This window comes from Pseudomyrmex gracilis, unplaced genomic scaffold (genome assembly GCF_002006095.1).
Source record: "Pseudomyrmex gracilis isolate BER0280 unplaced genomic scaffold, ASM200609v1 scaffold_48, whole genome shotgun sequence".
Classification (NCBI taxonomy): Eukaryota; Metazoa; Arthropoda; class Insecta; order Hymenoptera; family Formicidae; genus Pseudomyrmex; species Pseudomyrmex gracilis.
Genome location: NW_018020632.1, coordinates 155,240 through 174,923, shown reverse-complemented (window position 1 = coordinate 174,923; position 19,684 = coordinate 155,240). Strand labels below are relative to the sequence as shown.

At 39.5% G+C, this 19,684-nt stretch overlaps 1 protein-coding gene across 5 annotated transcripts in view; it reads left to right on the top strand.

Moving 5' to 3' along the window:
- The window catches only part of LOC109853415 (insulin-like receptor), an 87,352-nt gene extending 69,700 nt beyond the window's left edge, over positions 1 to 17,652 (top strand). For 4 of the 5 annotated variants that reach the window (XM_020425538.1, XM_020425539.1, XM_020425541.1 and 1 more), the window contains 5 exons: positions 571 to 733; positions 869 to 1,046; positions 1,528 to 1,690; positions 1,861 to 4,843; positions 12,645 to 17,652. In XM_020425538.1, the coding sequence (XP_020281127.1) occupies positions 571 to 733; positions 869 to 1,046; positions 1,528 to 1,690; positions 1,861 to 4,843; positions 12,645 to 12,739 (3,582 nt within the window). In that variant the 3' untranslated portion in view covers positions 12,740 to 17,652. The remainder of the gene's footprint in view (positions 1 to 570; positions 734 to 868; positions 1,047 to 1,527; positions 1,691 to 1,860; positions 4,844 to 12,644) is intronic. The other variant, XM_020425543.1, reaches the window with a different exon arrangement.
- The last annotated feature ends 2,032 nt before the right edge of the window (positions 17,653 to 19,684 follow it).

The window sequence follows — 19,684 nt, the reverse complement described above, 5'->3', positions numbered from 1 at the left end:
TACGCGCGTGAAGTTTTACGAAACTAAAATATTTTAAAAATGTAAAAAAATATCAAAAAGAAAATTTATATTTGAGATATAAAAAATTGTTTAATATTTACATAATTATTTCTCCAATGAATGTCACCGGGACGGTTATCTCGCTAACGAGATTGTTGCCAAGATTTGGTTCGAAGTGGGAATGTTTTTTTTTTTCTTTTTTTTTTGTCGATTTCAATACCGACGCGTTTGAGAGAAACAACGTTGAAAGGCTCTTTCGCGAACGTTTAAGAAAAAGCAGCTTTTTTCAGTTCGCGCAGTAGGACGTGTGTCACGAACAAAAAATGAATCGCACGTCATGTGTCACGTACGATATTCATAACACGATCATTTGATTCCCACGCCGAATCAAGTCCAGTTAATTCGAAAGTGTTTGAATGTGTCCGGTCTGTGTATGCGAGACTTTTTGGTCAAACGCCCGGGGTGAAGTGACATTAATCAGTCAATCAAATTAACCGGCCGTTCGACCTTTGAACGCTTTTAATTCCTCGAATCTAATACTGCGAAACTGTTTCTCACACACACGCTTAGATCGGTCTCACGAGTCTGACCAAGATATCCCGTGGTGGCGTGCGCATCGAGAAGAATCCCAATCTCTGCTTCACCAATACCGTGAATTGGAACGCCATTGTGCTGGCCGGCGAGAACTTCATCAAAGACAATAAGAACGAACAGGATTGCCCGCACGTAAAAGGTGAAAGAAATCGTAAACGCTGCTTGATATTTGTTTTTTTTTTTTTTTTTTTTTTTTTTTTTTGTTTATGATAGAGGAAGGGAGAGATTGATTAAGTTAATCGCTACGTGGAAATGTTTTCGATGATTGCTCCAGGATGTTCCCAGTGTCCCGACGGTTATTGCTGGACCGCGCAACGTTGTCAGAACCTGGAAAAACCGAGGTGTCACCAACAGTGTCTCGGGGAGTGTTACGGTCCGAGCGACAGCGAGTGTTACGTGTGCAAATACTATCGACACGAGGGGAAATGCATCGAAACGTGTCCGGACCATTTGTAAGTATAATCGTTGTTTGCGGTAGAATGCACAAACTTTTGCGCTCGTTGATGAAACTACTTCGTCAATTTCGAAATCTCGTCGTTCGATGTTAAATATACAATCCTTGACGATGAAGAGATACTCGAACTTGAACATATCCCGTTCGTGTTATGAAGTAATAATTCTCGAAAATAAGCACAGAGCTTTTTCGAGAAAGAGATAAAGAATTGTGAATAAACGTTTGTTAAGATAAATTTGCTTCGAATCTATCTTCGCAAAATATTTGTACGCGAAGAAACAAAGATTGCGGCGCTATCTCATACATTATATATTTTAGACGCTCGCGCGGAGCCGCGGTTACGTAATGTTTGCGAATCTTTTCGAGTCTCAAGTGACATAAACATGATGCAACTTATCTCTGTCGCGGTTGGAAGTTCTTCTTCTTCTTCTTTTTCTTCTCCTTTTCTGCTGGTAACAGCGGTTTGTTTGTGCCAGCAGGTTTTCATATCTGTCGAGACGATGTATCAGCAAGGATGAGTGTCTAATGATGAACAACATTAGGAGATATTCTAAACTGAAAGAGAATCAACTGTGGCGACCTTTCAACTACTCGTGCGTCACCCAATGTCCCGATGGTTACGAGGACGCTATCACGAAAAATGTATGACATACAACTTCCTCTTTTCTGCAAATTAAAATCTTATACGGAATGTGTTTATACGTGTGTTTTATTTTTGTATGCGTGTGTGTGTGTGTGTGTGTATGCGTATGCGTATGCGTATGTTTTTCTTTTGTGATTTTTCTTTCGATTTTTCTTCTTTCGAATTACAGGAAACAACCTGTCGGGCTTGTAAGGGTCAGTGCCGCAAAACCGCCAGCGGTGCTATTATACGTCACATGTCGGACGCTCAGAGTTTCCGCGGTATCACGATAGTGAAGGGGGCCTTAGAGTTTCAAATCAGAAACGGAAATCCGAACATAATGAACGAATTGGCGGACGCGTTCGGTATGATCGAGGAGATCACCGAATATCTGAAGATAACGCATTCCTTTCCGATCACGTCGCTGAACTTCTTCAAGAAGCTCAAAGTGATCAAGGGCGAAAATCTGGACATTAACAACGCGAGTTTCGTAGTTCTGGACAATCCGAATCTCTCGTCCCTTTTCCCGCCGTCTCAAAAGATAACGATAGAGAACGGCAGGTTGTTCTTTCATTACAATCCCAAACTCTGTCTGTCCAAGATCGAACAGTTGGGCAAAATGGTGAACATCACGAACTTTACGGATCTCGAAGTGCAACCGGAATCTAACGGTGACAAAGTTGCGTGCAACATCGTTAATATAAACATTACGGTGGTGGTACGGGGTACGGATCACGTGCTCTTAAGTTGGGACAGTTACAAGCCGTTGGAGGGCCAACAGCTTCTTAATTATTTGCTAAATTACATAGAAACCGAAAACGAGAACATAACGTACGAGGCGAACGCTTGCGGCAACAACACGTGGCAGACCCTGGACGTCGGCATACCGAGTTTGAATTCGACCGTATCGAAGAACATCACGAATCTGAAGCCGTACACAATGTACGCCGCTTACGTGAAGACGTTCACGGCGAGAAACAAAAATTCGTTCATGAGTCCGGTGGGTCAGTCGGAAATTATCTTCTTCCGGACGAAGAGCGCGATACCGTCGGTACCGACGAACGTCACCTCGACCGCGATAAGCGAAAGCGAGATCTTGGTCAAGTGGGACCCACCGATGTATCCGAACGGTCCTATTGGTTACTACTTGATTTCCAGTACGATCCGATTGGACGACAAGGAACTAATCGCTTCTCGAGATTACTGCGTCGACACGTTGATCAGCGACATCGAGAAAAAGGAGATACACGATGTGACGATTAAGACGCCATTGATTTCGAGTCCGAATTCGTGCTGTTCCAAAGACGCGAGCGCGAAGATCGGAGCTTCCAAGGAGTTTCAGATCTTCTGCCACGAGAACATGACTATCAGTTACGTGTCGACCGGTTGGAAGGATTACTGCGTTTTCAACAACTACAACACGCCGGACAAATTCTATGACCTAACCAACAGTCTGTCCTCCGCGCAGGAGAAGCAAAAGACAACGGACATTTCGGACAACGAGCTGCTCTTTAACGTTAGCGTTAAGAATCATTCGTATCTCTTGAAGAACCTGCGACATTATTCTCTGTACACCATTACGGTCGCTGCGTGCGGCAGAAAAGTCGACGGCGACACGCAAATGTGCTCATCCATTCAGTACACGAACGTACGGACGAAGAAACGTCCGAATGCGGACGACGTTCACAACGTGAAGGTTCACATCATCAACAACACGATAGTTAAGGTCACATGGGAACCGGTCAAGCATCCGAACGCCTTTACCGTCTCGTACACCGTCGAGTACACGAATCTGGACGTGAAGGATGCGAAGAAGAGCACCGAGTGCATACCGTGCACCATACGCGACGAAAAGTACAATAGTCATTACATTAGAAATCTCAGTCCGGGTCAGTACAGTCTTAGAATGCGTTCAACGTCACTAGCGGGTGACGGTCCTTTTACCGAGGCGATTTATTTCTCCGTCGGTTTAACGGGCAACAATCAGATAGTGGTGGCAACGGTGGTGACTATCATAGTGCTAGTGACCGCCACGATAGCGGCTGTGTTTGTTATTAGGAGCCGTTTGAAGAAGAAGCAGGAACGACTGATAGCCAGCGTGAATCCGGACTACATCGAGACCAAGTACGTGGTCGACAGTTGGGAAGTGCCGAGGGAAAACGTCGAGATTGTGGAGGCGTTCGGTTTGGGTCATTTCGGGATGGTGTATCGGGGATATCTGGACGGTACCATACAAGTGGCCATCAAAACGATCTCCGATAACGCGAGTCAACGGGACAAGCACGAGTTTCTGAACGAAGCGTCGGTGATGAAGAACTTCTCGACGTTTCACATCATCAAGCTGCTGGGTGTGGTCTCGATGGGCAATCCGCCGTTCGTCATAATGGAACTCATGGAGAACGGCGATCTGAAGAACTATCTGCGCAAAATACGCGACACCGACATGGTGCCGGACGCGTCCCGTATAATGAGAATGGCGGCGGAGATCGCCGACGGTATGGCCTATCTGGAGTCGAAGAAATTCGTGCATCGAGATCTGGCGGCGCGCAATTGCATGGTGTCCAAGGATCTGGTCTGCAAGATCGGCGACTTCGGCATGGCGAGGGATATATACGAGACCGATTATTACAAGATCAGCAAGAAGGGCCTGTTGCCGATACGATGGATGGCGCCGGAGTGCCTGTCAGACGGCGTGTTCACGTCCGACACGGATGTTTGGTCGTTCGGCGTCGTGCTTTACGAAATACTCACACTCGCCGAGATACCGTATCAAGGTTTCTCGAACGAGGAGGTGTTGCATCACGTATTGCACAAAGGCGTGCTGAATATACCGCGTAATTGTCCCGAGACGATACAGAAGATAATGGAGAAGTGTTTCAAGTGGCGGCCCAGCGAACGTCCGACTTTCATGGAGATCGTCACCGAGCTGGAGCCGTTTCTTGGCCAGGACTTCTGCGAGAAGTCGTTCTATCACTCGGACGAGGGCATCGAGATACGCAGCCAGGGCGTCAAGAAGGTCTATCACAACGCCGCGCCGATTCGGTTTCACTGGGGTCACGAGACCGGGGCCAGGTGGGTGAAGGGTTTCGACAACGACAACGTGACGCTGCTCGATCAGACGAAAGCGGGCACCAGTCGGGGTCGAATCTTCAAGAACGGCTTTCAACACTTTGGTAATGTAACTAACTTCGAGGATGTTCCGCTCGACCGATGAGATTAGGCGACGTGTAATCGATCAAGAGAAGCGGGTGTAATAAGATAAATTTTCTCGAGAGAAAGAAAAAAACTCTCTTTGGTCACAAAAAAAAAAAAAAACAAATTCGCGAACGACCTGTAGATATTATATAATATGTACAAACAATACTCAGGGCAATACGCGAGTGGTCCGACGACGGGACTTGTCGAACGAAGATTAAAAACAAAAAACAAACAAACAAACAAACAAATGTTACCAAGTCGCTCGCATGCTCGTTTGTTCGTTGGCGGTAAGTGTGTTTCGTGTCCTTGTTGGCACCCGATTGAACATCCGATTGCATCTGATCGGTAGAGCGAATGCGGGTGAAACAATCTCACCTCGCGCGCGCATCGTCCCGACACACAGTGTGTAATAAGAAAGATAGAGAGAGAGAGAGAGAGAGAGAGAGACGGTATAGCAGATGCTAAGCCATCGAACACTATTAGATAAGAAAATAGCATTTTTATCCCACACACCGGAAGCCTCCCTCTGCGGAAGAGCTTATTCCTTTTTAGAACCGTGTTTCTTTTTTCTCAAACACGAATATGAGTCCTTTTTTCCTGCCATGTATATCGTTTATATTCATTCCTTTTCAGAGTTACTTTCTTTTCTATGTCCCTTGTACGGGACATGAACAAGTTCTGAAGCAGCTGTTTTCTTGAACGTGTTATACGCACACACGCTTTAGACGACAATAGTCATTTTTTTCTGCATTTTTATGTATTATTACATTAGCGATAATTTTTCTTTTCTTTTCCGTTCTATTTTTTTTTTTTTTTCGTTTTTCCTCGTCTCTCGAGCGAAGAGATTTGTTTTTAGTCATATCGAGCATTTAATTTACGCACGCGTAAGATTTCGAATTTGCATTTAACAGTTGCGTCGTTAGAAAACGACGACAATGCGCAACCGCGACTACTCTCTCCGCTTTCGGGTAAAGATCGTTACTCGCGCGAAATACATCGCCCTGTACGTACGCACGCACGCAAGCATGCAAGCACGCACGCACGCACGTGTGTACGTACATGACGTGTGTACATACCTAGCGCGTGTCAGTCTTCTCGCAAAACTTGAAGACTATGCTCTATTTTTAGTTTCCGAGTTCAAGAAACGTTGTTTCAGATACTGAATCGAGGCACACACAGAAAATAATGATTTCTACAACGCAGAGTTCCTTGTTCATTAATACGTAATAAGAAGCGTTAATTAACAGCGTAATCTCAAGGTTGTTGTAAATAATTTATTATTTAACGCAGTGTAACAAACAAGTGAATATAGGACTGAATGCAATATATGTACACGCGTAGTCTTATGTACGTATTAACTTATGGAGAGAGAGAGAGAGAGAGAGAGAGAGAGAGTGCGAGTGAGAGAGAGAGAGAGAATGAGAGAGTGATTTTTAAAAGACAACATCCTCGCATGTAAATAAGTCACAAGTCTCTTCCTCAAAAATGCGGGTACCTCGTAGGTAATTATTGCAATAAGAGCGTGTCTACAATCCACGATCCACAATCTTCTTCTAATAAATTTTAATGTGTGACGGGGGTTTGTGTGTGGAGAAAGAGAAAGAGAGAGAGAGAGAGAGAGAGGAAATTAGCCTGTGTATTAAAAAAAAAAAAAAAAGAAAAAAGAAAAAAAAAACGATATAGGAGCCTAACTCGCCTTTTTTCCGCATATATACTATAGTACAGAAAAACTTTTTAAATAAGATTCTTCGAATGTTTAGCCTCGAATTTTGCAGGAATTGGATAAACGTAAACAATCAAGTAGATAGTAAAGAACGACAAACTAGATAGTAGACGAAAACGCAATATTCGTATTTGAAGTCTGTTGGGACGAGTCTTGTTTGGTCGTCGAAGTTATATATACACGGTATATATATAATACATACACTTTATATATATATATATATATATATATACATACATATATGCATACTTGTTGTATATGCAATATGAAACGTCTATGCGATATAAAACATCGACTTCGATGTTTTTATTTTGCATATTTTTAAATGAATTTTTGCACAATTTTGCGTCTGCGAACAATTTCCAATTTTACCGCGATATAATGTATATCAAGACGTATAATTCATATCATATCTTTAATAATAAAGAGAAACAAATAATAACAAACGCAAGTAATAATAATAATAATAATAATAATAATCATATCTCTAATAACGAACAAAAAAAAAAAGATAAAATATCATATCTCAAGTGATAGGAAACGAAAAAAAGCTAATCGCTAGTGTGCGCGAATTAAAAATTTTGTTCGTTGAATTTAAATATTGCGCTTTCTTGTCTTACTTGTATAACGTATAGAATTGCAAGAATTCGAAAACGCACATTTTCGAAAGACACTTTCAAGACTCGTTCCGGCTCGATAGAGATCCGTATCTTTTCAAAACAATTTTTAAAGATTTCATAGACAAACCGTTATATATATATATATAGAGAGAAAGAGAGATAATAGAGAGAGTTGCTTATAACGAAAGAAAGTATAATTGACATTTATTTTATCAAATCCATCCGTGGGTCGACGGACGAGATTAACGTGTAGTAACGTGGTTATCATTTTCAAGCAGGTGATCTTCAGACGTTTATCAGAGTACACAAGGAAATGACAACGCAGTAAAACTGCGAGGAGCGCGTACAAGAACGAGTTTTTTCGGGGCACCGTTTAGGAACTTTTCCCACGTCGTCGCATCGATCGATCGGATTCGCAGACTCGCGTCTTGATAAAGTTAAAAAACACAAAAAAAAAATCTTGATAGTGTGTAATAAAATTTAATTTATATGTATATCAAGGAATAGAGGGGGGAAAAAAATCGAAAACCGTATACGTGTAAATGTAAAAAAAAAAAAAAAAGAAAAAAAAACGTAAAAAATAATTAGACGAATTAGATGTAAAATATTTTGATATAGCGAAACAATGAATTGGAATGAGAAAATTGAACGAATCGCGCGTGTGCGCGAATGTCGAATTCGGATCGACGACACGGCCGATCACGCACAATCGGCGGTCTGGTTTAAAGAGAGTCGATATTGTTTCTGCCCGAAGCGGATTTCACAGCGCGCGGATTATCGCGTCGCGAAACCCGAGGAAACTCGGAAGGAAATCCGACGCGCGAGAGAGAGTCACCTCCACCTTCCGGATCATGTTCGCGTATATTAAGGCTTTCTGTTTCGCGCGATCCTAACGGTCCGAGTAATGACGGGACGGGACGTGTGAACGAGACAGGATTTTGTGTACAGTTAATTAGTAATAAATAATGACCAGTTTGTTCGCGACACGTTCCGCCGCGCGGAAACGGACTCTTTGTGCGCTCTCCCACAGATGATCCCGCGAAAGATGATTGCTCGAAATTTTCAGATCACGAATGTCCCCCGAGCGGGGGAGGCGGATATATATCAGCTGAGAATCTCCACTTTATGTGTCGGGTTGCGACAATCAGCGCGCGCGGCTTACATACGCAGGGCTCACGTACCGCAGCTCGTGGAAGAAGAAGAAGAAAGAGAGAGAGAGAGATACTCGGTTTAAAGCACGCGTGAAATTTTACAGAGATCGGGTTTCTTCTCTTAAAGTTACGATATGATCGTAGGTACTCTTTATTTGTTTGTTTATCTGGGCGTGTGTTTAAAAAAAAATATATATATATATATATATATTTGAAGTACATATTTAACGTTTAAATTGAAAATACTTTACACATAGAAATTATTACGCAAATTAGATTTATATACAATTAGAATACATGTAGAAACTCGCGCGTCCTTTTTACAAAAACAAAAAATTTCAGGCATGTTCTTAAACGATACATATTATTAAAACGATAATAAAAAATAACGCGTGAATAGAGTAGAGAACTTTTTATAATTCGAAATATATGTATACACACATAAATATATTGCATAGCTTTTTTCTTGTGCGTAAAAACAAAAAAAAAACAGTGAAAAATTTATTTATATAAAAAATTATAACCGATTAATACATATATATATATGTATATATCCGCATATGGATGTCTCGAGCGACGAGATTTATATTGATAATTAATCAATAACAACCGTGAAAACGCGCGCTCGAATGTGCGATTTGCTTGAAAAATTTGAAACGTTTACGAATTACATCCACTCCCCCGTCGCGGTTTATTTTACGATGTGAAAGGTACGCTATGATATGACATATCCGTGCGAAAGATTCGTAATTTTAATTAAATTTGTTATATATTTACATTTCGCGCTCTGTCGCATTTGCAGTTTTATTTCGCAATTTTTTTTTTTTTTTTTTTTTTATCGGCTTTGAAAAATTGTGTTTTTTTTTACATTTCGTAAATTTATATCTCAGGGCGCGTTGTAAAAAATTTCAACGTGGATTGACTAGATTCGTTCGGTTACATTTCATTGTTGTAACAAACGTTGAATTAAGGATTTTAAAACTCAGCGGGAAAAAAGAAAACCGTATGTCATGTCATGCGGTGACGAATTTACATAGAGAAAGAGGGAGAGAAAAACACAAAAAATCTACGTTAAAAACACATTAACAATAAAAAATTTTAAAAAAATTAAAAAAAAATAGTAATATATATCACACAATACGGTGTAAATATCACATTGTTCCGCGCGTATTCACACAACAATCGCCGTGATAATATTCCGCGACCGCCAATAACGCGTGTGTCGGAAGAGAAAGCTATAACTCGATCGACCGCGTTCAAACTACATAGCAATACGATTAGCATTCTCCGCTGCGATACATTTTACCATATAACGAGTAGCAGGTACTGATAGCGATTTAATAAGATTTAAAGCCAATTGTAAAACGGTGTAAAACGGTGTAATGCCAAATCGAGATCCTTGTAACGTTTCGTCAAAAACGAGAGGAGTGGCTCGTGTGTCGCTCGCTTGTTTAAAAAAAAAAAAAAAACTTGCGAGTACGTGTGTGGTTTAATTTGAGAATTAAATTAAATTTATTCGAAATTATATGTCCACACACGTGTCGGAATTTATGTGCGAGTCGAATACGAAGTTTTTGCGCACAGACAGAGCGGACAGGTGTGTGTGTGCGCGCGCGCGCACACACACACACATGCACATACACGTGCTGCTACGTGACACGCTCCTGTTCGTCGATGAAACGTTATTAATATCCGTTCTGAAAGTTTCGCCCGGATTTCCTTAATTAAGACGACATTACGACGCGTTTGTTTGTTTTTTTTTTCTTTTTTTGCAATTTAGATTTTAGATATACAACAGTAATAATAATAATAATGACATTCTGCGTGTGTGTAGCAATTTTTGATATTATTGTGAGAATTATTTATAATAATATATACGCGCGTGTAGACACGGTCGAGGTGTCTATCTTAAGTAGTTAAAGTTGATTTCACTACATCGCCCAACACACGTTGTAAGATCCCGCCGCAGCGTCGCCTTGAAGGTAATATATTTAAGTATTTATTCCTATTAGAGTATATGTAATTTTTTTCTTTTTTCTTTTTTTTTTTTTTTAAGACGTTTAAACGTATGTTTTCGCTGTTCCGCACGGCGAAACGCGTCCGTAATGCGTCGCAAACCTATATAGCTATTGTTACATCGTACCGCTTTCCCCCGAGGAGCTCTCCGCTACGAAGATTTCGTTGTTATAATCATCAGGGTCTTTTTAGAAATAGGATACAATATATCACTGACTCGTGTTCCTGCTTTCTTTTCCCGCGAAAGAAAAATCGCTTAATGCAACAACAATTTTCCTTGTCTCTGAGTGATAAATGTCTGTGCGCGCGCGCACACACACGTACACACACGCGCGCGCGCGCGCGATCGTACAAAAGTTTCTTCGTCTCTCTCGACGACCGCCCGTCTCGTCGCGGTGAGTTCTGCATTTGTTATTTATTACATGCACCCGATATTCGAGAAGAGAGGATCTCGTTTGCGTCGAATATTCTATTTACTCGATGTGGTCTCTTCTGAAAGTCTCGGATCGAAAGTGCATTATTGATTCCCCCCTTTTCCCCGAGAAGAAGAGGCGAGAGAGGATAAGAACGTCTTTGATTGATAACCAGTTTCTCTGATAAACAGTTCCTCCTCAGAGTGAATCCTTTCCTCGACAAAAGAAGCGACAGATTACATTTCTCTCAATCATGCGGCCGCAGAAGAAAAAATGAATTCCGTTTTTTAAACGTCCCAAATCGGATTATTTCTATTTTTATAAGGCGGTAACAATGCGCGCGTGCGCGGATATATTCGTCTCTCGTCGAAACTTTCTGCAACAACGCAGCCTCAAGCGAAGTTGTTCTGTTTTTTCCGTTTGTATTTGATCGCCAAATCCGAACCGATTTGTTCTCGGAAGAATCTTCTCGAAGGCGCAGCCGACGACGGGTCGCGAACGAAAGAACGAAAAAAATAAGAAGTAAAACAAAATTGAAAAAAAAAAAAAAAATAAGAACAAAAAACAAGGAGGCTCTAACGGGACGTCCGGCAAGAATGTCTGAGTCATCATCGCATGCCGGCCGAAGGCTGCGACGCGATTCAAGGATTCGCAAGTCGAAGTCAGCACCTCTCTCTCAGTTTTTTCCTACACAAATACGCGTTTTGTTCCTCGATAAAAGATAGGCAGATCGAGCGCACGCGCGCGCGCGCGCGCGCATCACAACCTAGTCAGACTTCGAAAACGCGATTGATCGAACGCGCGTTGTGCATGCGTCACTCACGCTTCAAGTTTTACAGTCGCATCCGCAGGCTCCTTCCGTAAAACTCGCACGTTGTATTATGTGTGTGATGGTTTTTTTTTCTTTTTCCTCTCCGGTAGAAAGTTTTTATTCCGTGTTATTACGTCGTAATTTGCGCGGCGCTTTCACATCTCATATAAAATAACGCTGATGCCGTCAGCGAAATCGTACAATTCTGCAATAAATTACAGGAACGGGCCCGCAAACGGGGAGGACTCGGTTAATTCGAGCGGTTTCGGAACCACTTCCGAACCGCAATCATTCGCCGACGAATCGATCGAGTCTCGTCGAATCCCCGAACGAAATGAGAAAATATCGGACTGGAGATGAACAAAATGAAGATGTGAAATTACAAATTCTCTATAAATAAAATTTACAATTTAATTTTTGTCCGCGAAAAAAAAAAAGATTCGCGCAGAAGTTTCGAAGAAACGCGCTTAAAGTAATTTTACTTACTTTTTTTTTTTTTATCGAAATATATTATTGGACAATCTCTGACACAGAGGAGACGGACTTCTCCGTTTAATCTCAGTCATCTTGATCTGTGCAATTAATTAAAATGTCACACGTCCGCTTCTTAATTATGTTCGTTAAAACACACACTTTTTTACGGTTTGCATTGTTTTTTTCTTCTAACAAAATAAAAAAAAAAAAAAATGATTCCACTTGGCTAGTCGAAAGTCTAGTAACAGGGCAAATTATTTATTCGATCGCGCGAATTGTTGAACAATGCCACGTGTGCGCATTAAGGACAATTGCAGGGTCGCAAACGTTTTTTGTTCTCACACACGACGACGAGAGAGTGTGAACGTTCACTGAGATCTGCCATAATTACATACGTGTATCAGCAATCAATTGTGTGCTCATATATATATATATATGTATAAAAAAAAACTAATACAAAGAAATACTCCTGTTTTAATTGTAATTTGTATTTATTAGGTGCATCGCTCAAGTGTGTTACGAGAAAAATCGCGTTTATTTAATTTTATTTTTTTTTTTTTTCTCGTAGTAAAGTCCTTATTACGGGTGTCCGACGATCTACGTGAAATTGGAGAATTCACAAGACTCTTTTTTGTCGTATCAATCAAACAACAAAACAAGTAATAAGGTACACACATACATATTTTAATAATTCAATATTTAAACAAACGTTGAATGAATTTTGTAAAGTTACGCCGTTTTATTATCTTTATTATAAAATACTTAAAACACAATTACACATTACGTTGTAATTACGTTGTTCGTAACTTGAGCGATTTATTTTACTCGTTTCGAGAGAATTACATCGCTATACAACATGTTCCGCTCATTAGATCAAGTCGATAAGTATTATAATTTATTTGTCGCGTGTAAGCATCTTTTAATTAACTTATTTAATTACCTTGTAGATGATGTAACAATCGAGATAACACCAAAACCAAGCATTAATTATTCAACGCGTTGTAATCTCCGGAAAGATGGCGATATTGGTTGCGCGCGTGTGGGAGAGGCTTTTATATTTTCTACATCGTAAAACACAAGAAAGGAAACTTTTGTAGCTCGTAATTACCGCGTGCGTGCGTGCGCGCGCGCGCATCAACGCACTTGTACATACAACATTAGCAACATTTAAGTAAGAAAAATCGAATAGAATAAGTGTAACACTTGTGTCAAGGATTATATATAGCACATATATATATATGTATATATACATACATATATATATATATATATACACATGCCTTACGAGGCGGAAAACCAATTTCTACGGATTTCCTCGAAGTTCACGCGCGAATGTCGAGCGCACGAGATTATCTATCGCACGTGCGAAAGATAATCCGAAAAGACAGAAAAACGAAAAGAAAGAGAGAGAGAGAGAGAGAGAGAGAGAGAGGAACACATTTTTCTCTCGTTGATTCTCCTCGGTCGTTTTTCTCATTCTGAGAATATAGCGTTGTAAAATAAAACAAAAGAAAAACAACAAACTCGTATACGCTCCCTCCCCCTGACAGCTCAGCCAATTTACTTGTATAATCCCGTAGTATTTTTAGGGCGCCTTGATTTCATGGGGGGGGGGATTAACCGATAATTAATTTATTGTTCTCTCTAAGGTAGGTTGAACTACGAGTCTCGAGTGGTCCAATCAGAACTAACACACTATACAATTAACGGTACCATTAACTGTGCACATATTTTTCACGTACTCTTATCTCGTTACATGCGTAAGCTCTTAATCTGTAATAATAATAAAAAAAAATAATAATAATAATTGCTGCGCGTTGTCTTGTAAACGTTAAGTCGCCGGGAGACGACGGGAGAGACGATCTCCCGCGCCCCCGCTCTGTAAGATATGAATTTCAAGTATTTATTGCAAAACAAAAACAACAACAACAAAAGTTTATCTCCTCGCGCGCGTCGCGTCGCGTGTAAATATAGCACGTTGATTAGGAAATTTACTTCGCGTGCGTGTAAAGTGTAAGCAAACGTACGATTATTAGTTTTTTTTTTTTTATTTTTTTTTATTATTATTATTAACGTGACGTATATCGCGGATTGGAGTGAATGACGGACTAACGCCGTTCTTGAGCACGGTTGGTTTTTTCTCGTTTTTAACCGCGTTTTTCTCTGTGAAAACAACCGCGCACTGCGAAATAAATTTCGGAGAACATGTCATGACGTAAGCGTTGACATAAATCACAAGCCACACCTACACACACACACACACACACACACGCGTATGTGTATTTATGAAGAAAGTCGAACTAACTTTATTTTTTTTTTTTGCAGCATCGTCACTTGTACTCTCTTAATCAATTTCGTTTCCAACGACATATATATACGACGGAGAAACAAACATACAGAGCAAACTGCCATTATTCTTAAGCGTTTTGTTGTTGTTAAGATTCTCGGTAAACAATTGCGATTCAAACAATTCAAACTCCATACTTGCGTGTGGAAGCTATATATATATATATATTTGTTTTTGCAAAAGCTAAAATAAAAACAAAAACAATCAAAGATTGAAACACAGTTTTCACGATTTATTCATCACAGTTCGCACGACTGGACCATGAGCTTCTGCTCTTTCTGATGTCTCATTACAGTTTTTATTTATAAATCCGGAAGTATATATGATTTATTGATTTTTGTTTTTTTTTAAACTTGTATCTCATGTGTGACGACCACTGCGTATTTATTTTGAGTTCTCTCACTTTGTAACGCGTGTTCAAATATCGAGTAATACAAATTCCGTGTGAGTTTTGTGTGCATTTTCACGAAAATGGAAATCAAATGACAAGAGTTCGTGTAATATGGAGGAACATATGTTTCTTGCTGCACGAGTTCTTGATTTACCGTATTTGTACGTCGTTGCCTCTCCGTCGTACCGGACGTGTGTGTACGTTTCTGTCACGGCCTCTTTTTGAAAGTTTCGAATGGCGTAATCCGAAACTCATGTCCCTCCTCTCTCCCTTGAGGTTTTCAAACTATTACCGCTGTAATTCCGACGGATTGGAAATTTTCTCCGACTACGTGTCGAAGCGGAGTAAAATTTCTCGACGGAGAAAATCCGTGTTCTGTCTTTTCCTTTTACGCGTTTCCAAGTTGTGGCATCCTGACGGATATCTTTTTTATTTGATTTTCACCGAGAAGACAGAATCTCCAGAATTTTTGGAAGCAACAGAATTGTGCGTTGCTAGCCTCGAATGCACAGACGGCATTGTCCGTCAATTTGGAAAAACTGTCGTGTTTCCCTAAAAAAAAAAAACAAAAAAACAAAAACTCGTCGGAATTAGATCGGCAGCAATTTCTTGGTCGCTGTGAATCGTGTCGTTGCGATTTGCGCGAGCTGACCCTGAAAGATCCGAAAATACAGTTCGGATTAATCACCGTTTTAATTGCGGTACTGACTGCGTACGACCACACGTGCATCATGTGTAATGTGCACGTGCACGAGAAACTCCAATGGACTGATACTGAAGACTTTAGCTTTAAATTAGCCGTCGCCGCCGTCGTTTTTGATGGTTTTTTTTTTTTTTTTGTTTTTTTTTGTTTTTTCTTTTCTTCCTCTCGCATTGACGAAATATATCGCTCACGGAACGCGCGAAAGATAATATAACATAGCGACGTATATACCAGGTTGTCTCGAAACGTGTAAAACGTGTACGCGGAATGAGTCATTAAGTATTACGGCCTGTAACAACGTGTATTTGATAATATTTTATTAAACACTTCTATTAATATAATTTTACTACGGATTTTACTGCGGTTAAAATTATTATTATTATTATTATTATCGTCATGAAAATATCGAATTTATATAGTGTCACACATATAGCACGTAGAATAATTCATGTACATTCTCTCATTTGCGTAATAAAAATTAAGAGAGATTTAACATTTGTCGCTATAGGTCGTAAAATTATCGTAACTCCGCGCATTCGCGGCAAAGTTGTTTTATTCCTTCAACGAAAACGGATATCTTCTCGGCAAATGGGGATTTCGAATTCTTTATCCCGCAAAATAGCTTTCTCAGAGATAGCTCAACTCTCGACGTATTATTTTCTGTAACCGTATCTGATTTTTTTATTGCAACTTACAACAAAGGAAATTATGTTACTCGAAAAAAATGGCGACACTCGTGGTTAATTTTCGTGTAAAATTGTGTAATGTAATAATAATAATAATGACGATAGCGTTTGAATTGAATGATCGAGAAAGAAGTAAAATGTAAATTATAAAATAAAATAAAATAAAATAAAAAAAAATCAAAATTAAAGTATCACATTGATGTACGTCGTGCATTTTCTTGGGGAACATCTTGCGAAAGATCATCGTTCACGAAAATCGTTCGTAATGTGTGCAAGTGCGAGTCATCTTCGTGCGTTATTAACCTTTTTCATTACTTCGTTTCTTAACGAAACTAAATCTAAACTTCTTAGAAAGGATATTCCATGATTCTACTTATTACATATATATATATGTGTGTGTTGTACTTTTTCATAGGAAGAAAAAAAACAAACACACGTATGTAACGTGTGACTTGAAAGTTTCACGAGAGAAGATGTTAGATAGGATTAAATTTGTAAAATTCGAGGACGAAAGGGATGTTTAATTTACAGATCGCGCGTTAATGGAAATAAGATTAATATTTATTTCGCTCTAATTGGCAAAATTACTTGATTTCGTAGATTAGAGAGTTCTAAGCTGTAAGAAAAAAAAAAAAATGTAACACGACTCTTCGCGCTCTAAGCGTCGCTCTGTCGCTCTGTGAAGTTAAAATTATCTCTTAAGTTAAATTTAAAATATTTTGAATATTTTTCTTATGGGTTTTTTTTCTTATTCTCGTTTGTATTGCAATACTCTCTGTTTAAATCGTTACTCTTGCTCCATCGAAAATAAAAGAGCAATATTTGTGCTCGCGTTTGTGAGAGGCGCTCGAAAGAAATCGCAGAATTGCGAAATATTTTTGACTCTCGATTACAGCGATTGATTTTTAAGAGGCGCTTGAGAGAAATTAACGGAATCAAAATATTGAAAAACGTTTATGTTTGCGCGCAAAGAACATCAACGTCAATCTTCGCAATAGGGTATACGATAGTTTTCTCTTAGTGTTTTTGTTTTCGATTTGCGTAAAAGAACTCGTGCGCGACGCAACAATCTCTCGAACACTAAATCATGTGCAGTTGCAAGTTAATTTACGAACCCTCTCTCTGTTTTACGAGGAGCTTTTGAAATTTATAATGTCTCGATGTCTCGACTGCGCGAAGTGTTGGCAATGATTTACAACGAATCTTCTCAACGAAGACCGCGCACGCCGCAGCTTAGAAAATTAATATTACCGTACGTAAACGTGTGCTGTACGTTAGCTTTCGTCCTTGTAATTTCTCACGTTAATTTGCGAAAATCTAATGGATGTATGTGTGTGCGAAACTCCAACGTTGCGTTACTTCCTCGCGAGTTCTCTTCACGATGTATATACGAATTATTTTTCACGTGCGTAACTTTTACCTTTTTTTTTTTTTTTTTTTTTTTTTTTTTTTTTTTTTTTTTTTTTTTTTTTTTTTTTTACAACTCATGTATGAAGTTAATTACTACACCAATATGTTCGGAGTTTGACTTTTCATTTTTCACAATGTTTGTCGATTATACATTTATACATCGCGGCCGAAATTTTGCGTCGGTTATAATTCTCGTTTGTGTTTGCCGAAGATGATATTTAAACAATTAAATGATAAACACAACAAAACACGTGCTCTCTGTTGCGAGACACATATTATATCGGGATTCGCAAAACAAAATACGCGTTCAGACACACATTTCTGTAAAAAAAGCAGTAAATTTCACACAGAAGTAACGAAAACAATATCTCGTGAAATACTCTCTCTTATCACTGCAAATTTTTATCTCGAATAAACATACAAATACATTATCGTTTATGTATATCCCTCGAGTGAATAAAAACAAACGCCGCTGCATTTACCTGGCCTGGGTCTTCACGGTTTTCCGATATACAACCGCGCGCTTCTAGCATTATTATGGAGGAGCATTATTATGCTCTTTTGCGAGAGAGCGGCAAAATAAATTTGATTCGGAAGGAAAGAAAAACAAAACAAAGAAAACCACCCGGACAAAAGTGTATTTATTTGATTTCCGCGACGAGAGGAAAACCCAAGATCTCGCAATGTAGCAGAGAAAAGGCGTATTCAGACTCTCAAATAAAGAAAAGAGGATATCCTGCCATATGTACTACCGCGTCTTCCATACGAGAAAGACTATGAACATCGTCTCAACGTTTACGTGTCTCTGCGTAATAACCCGTGAGTTAAATTATATTAAATTATTCATTATATACCGTTTAAAAGCGAGAGGAGAGAGAGAGAGAGAGAGTGCGCGATAACGTGTGACGAAATTAATGAAACGCGTGTATGTGTGTGCGCTCGCGCGCGCGTGTGTGTGTGTGTGTGAGTATATGACGAACACTTTCATCCGCACTCTGTAACTTGTTACTACATTCTGTAATATATGTATATGTATATTTTTTAGTAGCTAAGATAACAATATTCGGATATTATATAAAAAAAAAAAAAAAAAAAATTACACACGGCGGAGAAATTACGAGGACGGGAGATGAGATTTGTCGATCTCTTTACACTTGCGTTCGTCCTCCTTGCGTACCAATAAATCATCTTCATTGATACACACACACTTTCCGCGAAAACAAAACACACGCGTTTTCTTATCTCGACTCTCGGAACTTTTTGTTTTGAGAGGGAAAACTGTTCGCGCGCGCGCGAAAACGCGCGTCGTCGAAGCTCCGGAAGATCCGGAGATGCGAGATAAGAGGAAACAAAAACAAAACAGAACAAGAAAAATTACACGAGCGTGTTACAATAGACATTTGATGTAATCGCTCCGTAAAATCGGCGCGAATCCCCCCGCGTGGGTTTTTCTTCCGCGCGGGTCCCACGCTGTAAAACACACATGTACATACACCGCACTAATTTTAGTATTGCCGCTAAGTATTACAACTAGTCACATAAGCCAAAAGTTTGTTACTCTCGCAAAAGTTTTCTTTTTTTCAGTTTTGTAAAATAAAGGAGGATGATAAAAACCCCAAAAAAGAAACCTCGCGTGTGAGCGCGTGCGCAATTTCTTTATTCTTCAAATCTCTTCCCGCCTTTCATATTTTTTTTCCTCGTCAGGCGTAGATTGCGTTACGAAATAAGAGATAGATAGATAGAGAGAGAGAGATAGCGTTTCTCTCGGTGTTTAAATAATGGCAGTGAAATTTTATTAACGCGTTCACCCGCCGCAAAATTGTGAACCAAACAAAAAATTAAATCAATTAAATTGATGCGACGAATATTTGATGCAAATTAAGCATTTCGCGATATGAAGAAAATAATTGTGGCAATGTGTGTTTGATATTTTTTACATTTTTTTTCGCGTTGAGTATAAAAATCGCGACGCGTCAGAAACGTCACACACACACGGCGGTGATTTTCTTTGTTTCAGCCGAGAGCTATTTAGGGCATCCTGCAGTTTTTTTTTTTTTTTTTTTTTTTTTTT